Source organism: Myotis brandtii, unplaced genomic scaffold, assembly GCF_000412655.1.
Source record: "Myotis brandtii unplaced genomic scaffold, ASM41265v1 scaffold931, whole genome shotgun sequence".
Classification (NCBI taxonomy): domain Eukaryota; kingdom Metazoa; phylum Chordata; class Mammalia; order Chiroptera; family Vespertilionidae; genus Myotis; species Myotis brandtii.
The window spans coordinates 2355427-2367439 of NW_005371843.1; the positions used below are offsets into that span (position 1 = coordinate 2355427).

The window sequence follows — 12013 nt, forward strand, 5'->3', positions numbered from 1 at the left end:
AGAACAACAGCATCTTCAAGAGACCCAAATGAATTGTTAAGGGAGGCAATGTTCCAGACCCCACAAGGTGACTAAGCTATGGTCTCAAGGCATAAAGTGTTTGCGAGATTTGGAGTACATCTTTTCCAGGCTCTACATTAAAACCCAGTAAATTACTTTTCCAGCTCATTAAATAAGACTGGGGAAGCTATAAATGATCCTCCCAAAGTGCCTATCTTACTTACCTAGTCAGATCTGATCCATTAACTTTGACTGGAACCAGTTATTTCAATGTCAACACATTCTTCAAAATAATATTAAGCATCATTCTTCAAAAATAATATTAAGTTTGCAAAAGAAACCTCAACAGTCAACACCAATTGTACAATGCAGACCTTTCTAATTGTAGAATCACAAACTCACCATCATAGCAAGTGGCATATATAGGTATGAGAGTGTGTTTAGGTATTTGTAACTAGTAAACTTTTCTAGATATTTACATCACTAGGAAGTTAAGTGGCTCCTGACCTTTCCATGGCTTAGAAACCACTAGATTCAAAACACATGCTTTCAGCAATGTTATAGTGGCTATATTAATCATATATATTCTAGACAGGAAGTCACAAATTCAGAGGACTAGATATAAGGAAAAAAAAATCCCACTTTGAGGTAGCTTCTTTTCGGCATTAGCTTATCATGACCCTGTCATTACCAGGGAAGATTGTGGGCACAGCATTGACAAATCTCCACTTTCTCAAAGAAATCCAGGAATCTACATTTAATGTGAATTCCTCCCATTATTTATTTATTTATTTTCATCCTCAATCCAGGATAAGTTTTTGTTGATTTTTAGAGAGGAAGGGAGAGAGAGAAAGAAAGAAATATCGATCAGTTGCCTCCTATACTCACCCTGACTAGGACTGAACCCACAACCTAGGTATGTGCCTTCACCAGGAATCAAACCTGCAACTTTTTGGTGTATAGGATAATGCTCCAATCAACTGAGCACCCCAACCAGGGCAATTCCCCTATTTTTAAAAGTTAGTGTATTAGTTTCCTATTGATGCTCTAAGACAGTGATGGTGAACCTATGACACACATGTCAGAGGTGACACGTGAACTCATTTTTTTGGTTGATTTTTCTTTGTTAAATGGCATTTAAATATATAAAATAAATATCAAAAATATAAGTCTTTGTTTTACTATGGTTGCAAATATCAAAAAATTTCTATATGTGACACGGCACCAGAGTTAAGTTAGGGTTTTTCAAAATGCTGACACGCCGAGCTCAAAAGGTTCGCCATCACTGCTCTAAGAAATCCCCACAAATATAGTGGTGTTTATTCCCTTACAGTCTGGAGGTCAGAAGTCCTCAAATCAAGGTGTTGGGAGGGCTTCTTCCTTTTGGGGGCTATAGGGGAGCATCCATTTCCTTGACTTTTCTGGCTTCTAGAAGCTGCCTGCATTTATTCCTTAGCTCATGGCCCCACATCACATTGCCTTTCTCCCGCTGTTTCTGTCACTTCATCACCTACTCTTGACTCCGATCCTCCTGCCTCCCTATTATTAAGACCCATGTGATTAAACTGGGCCCACCCAGATAACCAGGTAACTTCACCATCTCAAGATGCTTAACTTGATTACAACTGGGAAGTTCCTTTTATCGTGTAAGGCAACATATCCACACTTTCTGAGGACTGGGGCATGGGCATCTTTGGAGGAAGGGGCATTCATTCCTCTACCTGCCTCAGTTGGCATCTGATATGAGTTTAAAAATAATGTAGGGAGTGAAGTAATTTGAAGTTTGGCATTTTCTCTTAAAATCTCCAGCATGCTCTCTCCCACCCACCCCTTCACCCAAATATGGTAGATGGAGAAAACAAGATGGACAAAATATGGACAATTATTAAAACTGGAGGTTCATTCATGTTTTTTCTTTTCTTTTATGTCAATCTTTCTATCATGAAAAATTTAAAAAGTAAACAATATGGGAACCAAGGAAAAGACACCTGCCAGACAGGCATGGCCCGCCGACTGCCAGAATGCTGTGAAATAATGAGCACCTACCCTCTTGACAAATACACAGCACACGCAAACTCAGGGGCCGCAGAGGCAGTCACAGGTCTAACATGCAGGGCTTGGAGGAGTCCCTAGTATCTCAAAGGCCCCAACATTCTGCTGAAGTGCAAGTGTGACATAAATTGCTCAAAACTCTGTGTGTATGCGTGTGTGTGTGTGTGTGTGTGTGTGTGTGTGTGTGTGTGACTCATAGTAGCCTAGCTAGTGGCTCCCTTGAAGGAATACCATTTTTGTCCCTATATGAAAAGTGGATACCAAAGAAAGTGGACATCTAGAGCAGGTGATACAAGTGAAGGGTCAGAAAAAGATGTAGGTTAGTGATTTTTCTTGGAAAACTGAAGTTTATTGGAGAAAATTCATGTTCGGTGGCTTTAAGACGTAGGGACTCTCAATGTTCTTGAAACAGCTCTTACAAATGACAAAGTCTCCATAATAATCCTCTCCCCCTAACATGTTACCCATTCCCACCCCCTTACTTATTTCTTCTGTTGACCTTAGACAAATAGACAGCCAGATATTTCTCCATCAAAATGGGTTTATTTGGGAACAACAAAGAATTTGCAATTTGGGACATGCATCCTAAAGGCAAACAGTGCACAGTCCTTCCTACATTCATGGTTCCGTATTTTATCCAGTTATGCCCAGTACCTGCACAATGCCTGGGATCGAGGGTGCTCAGGGGATTCTGACAGAACTATGAAGGACCTAAGTCATATCTAGGTGCCTTAGGTCTCCAATAAACACTGTTAACTTATCTAACTGGTGTTGCTTAAAGGGCCCAGAGGCCTGCGACCTATGTGCTCCCTCGTGGACACTCTTCACGCACCCATGGCTCCAACTTCCTGTTCCCGTCACGAGGTAGGAGTTGTCCATATTCAGCTTCTAAAAATAGGAGAAAGGCTGCTTCTAATCGGTGACACTCACGAATGATTACATTAGACGCCTCTCAGTCTGGTGGGAAAAGCTATTTCATACTTTTATTAACTCCAAAGGGCCATTTCAATTACAGTCCCAGTTTGGTAAACAAGTTATCTGTGACTTACAGGCTTTACTCCTCTAACGCCCTTTAATGGGATGCTGATATGCAGCAGAAGTTCATAATTTTGTAAACAGTTATCTTTTGAAAGATTGACATTATCACTAAATGCAAAGGGAGCAAGTTCTTTAAAAAAGGTCTCTGCTTCATGTCCTCTATTTTTGTTTTCACTGGGTGTATCTGCGGTTTCCTTGTTGATTTCTCATTTTATTTACTTTTCAGAGGAGAAAGCCAAGAGTTCTTTGAAGGAAGAAGTTGTTGGAGAGTCCAGCCTCAACCCCACATCAGCATTTTCGGAGCCATGGCCTTGTCTACCAGCTGTTCAGTTATGTGAGACATCGTAATACTATTTACTGTGTGAAATATCAACATGTTTGCTTTCAGTTGGATCTATTCAAGTTCTATAGCTAAAAAACAAAAAGCAAAAATAGAATTCATTTTATTTATTTATTTTATGTGAAATAACATGATTGCTTTCAGTTGGATCTATTCAAGTTCTTTAGCTAAAAAGCAAAAATAGAATTCATTTTATTTATTTATTTTTAAAATATGTTTCTATTGATTTTAGAGAGGAAGGGAGAGGGAGCGAGAGATAGAAACATCAATGATGAGAATCATTGATTGGCTGCCTCCTGCACGCCCCACACCTGGGATCAAGCCTGCAACCCAGGCTTATACCCTGACCAGGAATTGAACCATTTGTCCTCCTGGTTCATAGGTCAATGCTCAACCACTGAGCTACACTGGCCAGGCAAAATAGAATTCATTTTAGAGAAATCTCAAAATTTGTGCATCAAAGTACCAAGTGACAAATTCCAAAATCCACTTATCTTACTTTAGTTCAAATGCCTTCCATAAATCTTGTCAGACAGTTGTAGTCTGCAAGTCTACAGCTCAGCTATTCACAGTATGATCTTGAATAAATTACTTATCTCCTCCATGCTTCCCTTTCCTATCTGTATAATGGGGGCGATAAAAGTCTCTCTCCTGTGACTATCAGGAAGATGGAATCAGACAATGTGCATAAACAGATTGTAGCACAATGCCTGGCAAAGAGTAAGTTCTTAAAAATCAGTCTTTCTCAAAGTTTGATCTGCATATCACAGATTTTTGCAATTTGGTCTGCTTCAGAATCAGCTGGGCTGCTAGTTACAAATTCAGATGTCTTTCACTCCTAGAATCCATGCATGCAAAAGTGCTGGAGATGGCACCAGGAATCTGCATGTCTAGCAAGGGCCCTGGGTAAGTCTCGTGCATACTATTTGAGAATATCTGCAGTAAGTGTTAGTAGCCGTCAACACACTCAGAATATACACAGCCCTCGTTTTCTACCAGTGATTTTCAAAGATGAACCCTCTTGGATTTCCTGCCTCAGTATCAATGGGGCACTAATTAAAAACACAGTCTTGGCCTTGGCCAGTGTGGCTCAGTTGCTTGGAGCATTGTCCCGTACACCAAAAAGGTCCCAGGTTCAATTCCAGGTCAGGGCACATGCCTAGATTGTGGGTTCAATGCCCAGACCCAGTCAGGGTGCGTGTGGGAGGCAAATGATTCAAGTTTCTCTCTCACATCCATTTCTCTCTCTCTCACTCTCTCTCTCTCTCTCCCTCCCTCCCTCCTCCCCACCTTACCCCTCTCTCTAAAAATCAATGAAATACACACACACACACACACACACACACACACACACACACACACCAGATTCTTGAATCCCCAATCCACTGAATTCTGACATCTAGGGACTGAGACTACTGATCTCTATTTTTGTAACTTCTGGAGACTGATGCACAGCCTGCTTTGGGATCCCCTGGCCCACATAACTCATTCTGACACTGCATCATAGCCCTTTATTTTTTTAACCATTTACTCAGTGTTTGCAATACTATGATAAATGTTTGCTGTTGGAATGAGCTGAGCTGAATAAAGGTGTATCTGCCCAAGTAAACCTAACCCTAAGACAGGCTCTGCTTGGGGATTTTCCCCTCCTCATGTCTTGCTAATGTTATATCCCTGGACATTTTACTACTGCAGAGTAGTTTTTCCGAAATCTAGTAGTTAATGTACCATAATTTTTGTTGTATCTGCTTGTACTATAATGAGAATAACTGCTAGCCGCCCACCCAATATCTATTTCTCCTTCTTTTCATAAAAAAAACCTCCAAAAGTATTAGGGGTGACAATACTTCCAGTTAAACAATTATATTTCTGAGCTCCAGCTTATCTGTCATATACACCCTCCCCCAATAATTCCAACATAGACGTCCATTCCACCTGCACCCCACTGGGCTCACTTACATATCCAAGTTCACACTCATTTGGTTGGATCAGATGTACAGGTACCTCTGACACTGGAAAGAGGTCTCCTTCATGTCTGCTTGTGTGCTCTTTGTAGTTTCCAAAAAGGAAGCACTAGAAATGTTATTTCTAAATAGAAAAGTAGCTGTGAAAACATAGCATGACATGTGGTTTTTCTCCTCTCTCTAACTTTATGTTTTCTCCCTCAGATTTTCCTTATGCAGTGAACATATTTGCGGCCAGCATGTTCTTTTTGTGATCCTTAAAAGAACCATAAGAAAAATTCCAAGGACATTTGAACATCCTATGAAAGCTCAGTAGAATTAAATGAGACATAGGAAGGCACTGTTTCCAGTGTGGTACCATGCCAGACTTGGAATCTTTCCAAATATGAATGTTTTCTGGATGAAAGGGCCTATGCAAGGGCTTTTAATAACAGGTTTCATATAAAATTACCCTCATTCTAATGAAGTATGAGATCTTACTTCAGATTTATGTAACTGGTAATGTACACTAACTATTAAGACTCTAACTGCAGCCCTAACCAGTATTGGGCTGGGGCTATGGTTAGAGTGTCAGCCTGCGCACCAAAGGTTTTATTCCCAGTCAAGGGCACATACGTGGGTTGCAGGTTCAATTCCAGTTGCTGGATGGGATGCATGTGGGAGGCAACCAATCAACGTGTCTCTCTCACATCGATGTTTCTCTCTCTCTCCCTCTTCCTTCCATCCCTTCCACTCTCTCTAAAATCAATGGGAAAAAAACCATCCAGGGAGAATTAACAACAACAAAACAAAACAACAACAAAACAAGAATCTAACTACAGAGTGGGGGAGAAAACACCTTAGTTTCTCCCTGTTCCTGTCCTCCAATTTCTACCAGTGCCTCATGTTGGCCTTATTTAAGTAGATAACAGTATCTAATTCACAGGATAACTGAGAATCAAATGAGGTAACATAAGAAAAGTAGGAAGCATTATAAAGAGTGTTAATAGGAGTACATGTTGTAAAAGCTTCTACTTTATTAGTAAGGGTTCCTGAAATCCTCACTCTCCCTCTTGCCTTGCAGAGCTCATCTCTCTATATAAAAGCCTAAGTGACCAGCTGACCGGCCGACTGGCCAGTAGCTATGATGTGCACTGACCACCAGGGGGCAGACGCTCAATGCAGGAGCGGAAACCAAAGGCATGGAAACATGGAACAGACTGATGAATCTCAGAGGGAAGTGGGGAGGGAGAGCGTGCGAAGAGATTAACCAAAGATCTTATATTCATACTAGAGGCCTGGTGCACAGATTTGTTGGGGTCCCTTGGCCTGGCCTGTGGGGATCGGGCTGAAACCAGCTCTCCAATATCCCCCCAGGGGTCCCGGATTGCAAGAGGGTGCAGGCCAGGCCACAGGACCCCACTGGTACACGAATCTGTGCACCAGACCTCTAGTCATATATGAAATGACATTCACTGTCCTATCAGCACATCCTCAACCAAGTCTGATCCCTGCTACCCCTGTGCTAATCCCAGGTTTCAACAACACATGGACAGCACCTTTAATTCTATGGAAAAGGTTGTCTGCAAGGCACTATACTTCCCTAAAGAAAGCCTCTGCAGGTAACACACAAACACACACCCTAACCTGCCTGACACTGAGCATCATGGATCCTCAGACACTGCTCTCTGGGATTTTCCTCATTCCCTGGATTATCAGTAAGTTCTGAAAATTAGCTATTCCAAACTCCTCAAAAACATGCTTCCTGTCTTTTCATCTTGCACATCCAACAGTTTTGCTTCTTCCTACAGCATCCTCTTATGGGCTTTTCAATTGCCTAACTGTTAGATTTAGTCGACTCCATCGCCACCTTTTCACTCTTGGAGAATTGGTGACCTTTTTCCTTATAGTCTCTTTCTTTCTAATCCATCCTAAGACCTGATGATCAAAGGCAATGCATGCCTGCTTTTTTCCATAGATTTGCCAGAGATGCATAGCAACTCTGAGACATCCTCACTCTCCGCCAGGAAGGGGCATCTAAGAATAACTCTGGCTTAAACTCACAATGTGGGGAGTGGAAGGTTTAGGATAGAAAACACACTAACCAGGACAACACAACGGCTTGTAGATGTACTGTAACTGTTGCCAAAAATTGCCCTGCTTTAGGGGTCTATAAAGGCATTCCTTCTGGCCTTTTCTTTTGCCTCAAACTAATCTTACATCCAACAAATTTTGAGGTCCTTTCCAGCTTTGGTCCCCAAGTGTCCTACACAGTCCTGTCTGCACCCTTTTCTTTCCACCCACATAAACACTCAGTTCTTCTTTCATCCTTATTGTGTGCAAAGGGGTGTGACTTAGGTTAAAGGAAATGATCTCCTTAATATGCAAGCATTTTGGTCTCAGTGGCTGCAAAGATCCATTCTCATTAAATTAAATTGAAAAAGAGATTGTTTAGTTGAAGATGATGGCGATGATGATGATGATGAAACAAGTGAAAAAAGTATATTACTTGAGTTTAATTGTACTGCTTTCTCATAAAGAGAATATTAGGAGATAATCTTTTTCTACTGCTTTTATTAATAGTCACTAATGATCTACAGTTGATCCCATTCATGAGAAAAACTAAGTCATTTATGAACATAGATTTTTTTTAAGGCAGAAAGCTACTCAGTATATAAACAGACCTATGTCAAACTAAGAAGCTGAGCAATTTTTAAAAATCCATTCACATTACTAGACCAGGCCATCCCAACTAAATGAGGTAATATGTATTCACACCTGTGGCAAATATGTTTTGAGCATGTGCTATACGCCAAGCACTGTGCTAGGAGCTGGGCATGTTGTGAGAAGCAGAACAGGACAGCACTCCCAGATGGATCATACAGGCTGGAAGAGGGGACAGACGGTACATAAATCATTAAACAATTAAATATTCAATTACAAACTGTGCTAACTGCTGCCACTCATCATGGGGCTTATACAGGAATCTGCCGAGTCAAGTTCACTTTCTCCTACTCTGGAGGCTTTGCTGTTCTAAACTCTGAAATCCCCTTTGCGGTAAATGCCATTACAGGCAAGTGTTAACATGGTCAGTGAATGTCATGCACACACCTGGAATAACAGGTGCATGGATATTCCTGGCTTTCTCTAAATATTTCTGCAAACAGCAGATTCCTTTGTACATGATCCTTCGCCCACACCCTGTTCCCATGACTTTTTTGGGGTAAATGTTTATACAGCTGTTAAAATGAAAAAAGAGGGAGGAAAAACGTTTAGCACGCACACACACACACACACACACACACAACCCCTGTTCAAAACAGATCTCTCTTTCTTTGATTTTCTATCTTCTCAGACTATAAAAAAATCCAAATCAGATCTAGAGAGTTTTGATTCACAGGGAGGCTAATTAAGAGAACTGTGAGGTCAGGAAAGCTTCACTGTGGACACCAGGAGTGATAGGTAAAATATTTAACAACCAGCACAGCTATCAATGGACGCAAAAGCCCTCAGGATGCAAGCCCCAGATCCTAAGCCCCATGCACCAGCTGAAGAGCAGGCCTGGGAGGCAGCTTCGGCCTTGCACACCACATTTCTTTTGCCTTCCATTATGTCCCAGCCCCTGTAGGTCTTACATCTGATTCCATTCTTTCAAAATCTTTTATCCAATCAAATATTTATTGGGCACATTCTTTGTCATTGTATCCCAGGAACTGGGTAGTGAAAAAGGTGCAAGGTCCCTGTGCTCATGGAACTTAGAGTCTATGGTAGAGACAGGCCAAAACTTCAAGGAAACAAACACATGATTACAAAATTGTGATAATAAACAAAGCAGGTGATGAGATAAGGGAGCAGGGGGAGGGAATCGCAATTTAAATAAACTCATTCTTATAAGGGTTGTTAGAACTTTAAGGGTTAGTCTTGTAGGAGGTATTTGCATCTTAAGAAGGGACAAAACATTAAGCCAAAGAAATAAATTGCTAATGATGGAATTTCAGCCATAAAATGGCATGATGAGAGAATTATTTGGGGAGAGGGCACATTGGACAGGGGTTTTTCCTAATCCCATAAATCATCTCATCTTGGAAGCCATCTGGGGAGTGTATTTTTAGAGCTGGCCCAAGTTCACAAATACAAAACAGTCCTGGTCTGGAAAGGGGGAACTGCCCAACTGTTCAAGGGGGTTCTTCCTTAGGATGGGACCAAGCAGGGAGGGAGGGAGGACTTTCACTGTTTATTTTACCCAATTCTCTATTGTTGAGTCTTTAATGAGCCTTTACTCTTTTGCCACTTACAAAGTGGGGGAAGGTCTCTTCTAAAGAGCTCATATCTTCATGTATCAACTGTCAATGATTTTGACATTTCTGAATTATTTCAAACTTTAAATTTGAAGTTTGTGGTAATTCGTTATCGCAGTTATAGAAAAGTAGTGCAATTTGCAGGGGCGGGGGAGGGGGGGACAGGATGACACACATTAATCTGCCTCCCACAAGTAGTGTAATGGATTTTTCTAAACATGTGTGTTGTGCACATGCTTGTTTGATAGCCAGGGTTTTTGCCAAATGAACATTTTTACTAGACAGCAATTTTCAGGCAAACCAGTGAAAAAAATGAACAGACTTCACAACAGAACCACGAAGAAAGATCCTAAATAATGACTTTGCTGATTAATCACCATTTTGACTGGTAAGCTCCCTTAATGAGGACATAAGTCATCAGCTAATTACACAAAGCAAGAGTTTGGGAGCACCACCATGGGAGGAGGCACTGCCCGCTAAGCTGCTGATCCCTGCAGCCTGGAAAGGCCTGTCTTGCTGAGCCTCAGCCATGGCAGCAGGGCACAACCCCCGCCAGGAATGAACCCGTGTGTCCATCAGGCAGAACCCCAAGGCTTAAGACCAGTAGAACCCTAAAGTCCTGAGAAAGTTGTGGTTCTACCTATTTACATACTAAATAATTCAAACTAAAATTTACACAACTTTCTAACAGAAAATACATTGCATGCTGGAATTAAAAGAGTTTCCAACAGCAAAATTCTTCATTAGAATTTGAAAAATTCTAATTCAAACTTATTAGTTCCCCAAACTAAACCCTTCTCTTTTTTGGGGGGGGGCGTCACTTTCCTGGTGCTTATAACTACCCACTGGGTGACCCATCTGCACACCAGTCTAAAGCCATCCAACTTTCATTACATCCCTCTCCACTCCTACCTGCCTCTCCTCATGGTTTTCAAAGTCCTCCTCAATCTGACTTTGTGTCACCCCACCAGGGAGAGTCTCCTTGATTCTCAATGGGAACTCAGAGCTCATCTGGCCTTTTTTTCCATTGGTTCCCCCAAACCTCATGCCAATACTTCATTTTCACCTTAGCACGCTTGCTCATAACAACACCCCTTCTCTGAAGGGCTCTCCCCTACTTTATGCCATCTCTTCTCTTCCATGAATCTCTTCCAAAATGCTTCTCCAACGTGGCATTAGCTGCAGAATCACTTAATAGACATTGACTCTGTGCCAAGCATCCAACCAAATGCAATGGACACAGCAGCAAAGACAAACAAGGTCCCCACCCCCAGGAGCTTAGTATCCAGTGAGAAACATTTAAAAAAAAAGGTAAGCAATCCCTCCAAATTGTGAAAGGTATAACATTAGCTTCCTATAGCTACTGTAACCAGTGACCACAAACTCGCTGGCTTAAACCAATAGAATTAAAAAGTTAATAATAATGGCTTTCATTTACTAGTATATGGGGCTCTACAGTTTACAATGTGCTTTCACATGCATCATTACTACCACTGACTGGGATGGATGCAGGAGCTCAGAGACTCTCGGTGGGTCACCGAAGAAGAAAGAGCTCACAAGAGCAGAGGGAGGATCAGAACTGAGTCCTCCGGGCTCGGCGTCCACTGTTTATCCATGGCATCGTGTGGGCACTGTTCTTTCCCAGAAAACCTAAGTGCTGAGGAGAGCAGTGCAGTATCATGCAAAGCCATTTATTTACCCTTGCTTTGCCTCCATTTCCTTCCTCATCTCTAAAATGAGGCATTTTTTAACAAGTTTAAGAGAGGTGCCTTGTTAGATGTGAAATAGCTATCTTTAGTAGCATGCATGCGTTTACAGTCATTTTTCTTAACTCCTTAACCAGTTCAACCAATCTGCCTGGAACTAGGAGCCAGTCACAGTGCCAGGAACTCTGGGTACAGTAAAATATTAGGGACAATTCCTTCTCTGGCACACTATATCTCCAGGAATGTGCTGGTGCAACTTTTGTGTACAACTATCTTTTGAAAAATTGCTTCCAAGGCCAGAGCAGCATGCCCTTTTGTACCATGGCTCTGAGTGCTGTCTCCTGGGGCAAAAAACAACAACAACACACACAAAAAAAACACAAGATGGTACAGCACTGCCTTGAAATGTCACCAACGTCGTCGTGGTCAGTGTCCCATGGCCATATCTGAAGGTCTTCAGACTACAGTTACTCAACAGCAGATCAGGAACTTAGCTTCTCTTTGGTAATAAAAGCTATTACCTGACTCTCTAAACATTTCGACTTTTCCTCCCTATTTCATAGTCCATAAAGCACCTCTCTGGTGTGGAGGGATTTTTTTATTTCAGGGGAGATATAAGACAGCATGATTTTTCTA

The 12013-nt window shown here is 41.6% G+C and overlaps 1 protein-coding gene across 1 annotated transcript in view; it reads right to left on the minus strand.

Moving 5' to 3' along the window:
- Nucleotides 1-12013, minus strand: part of SNTB1 (syntrophin, beta 1 (dystrophin-associated protein A1, 59kDa, basic component 1)) — a gene marked incomplete at its 5' end in the record, with an annotated part of 197402 nt that overhangs the window by 31062 nt on the left and 154327 nt on the right. The window contains one exon of the mRNA XM_014533034.1: nt 2770-2940. Within this exon, the coding sequence (XP_014388520.1) occupies nt 2770-2940 (171 nt within the window). The remainder of the gene's footprint in view (nt 1-2769; nt 2941-12013) is intronic.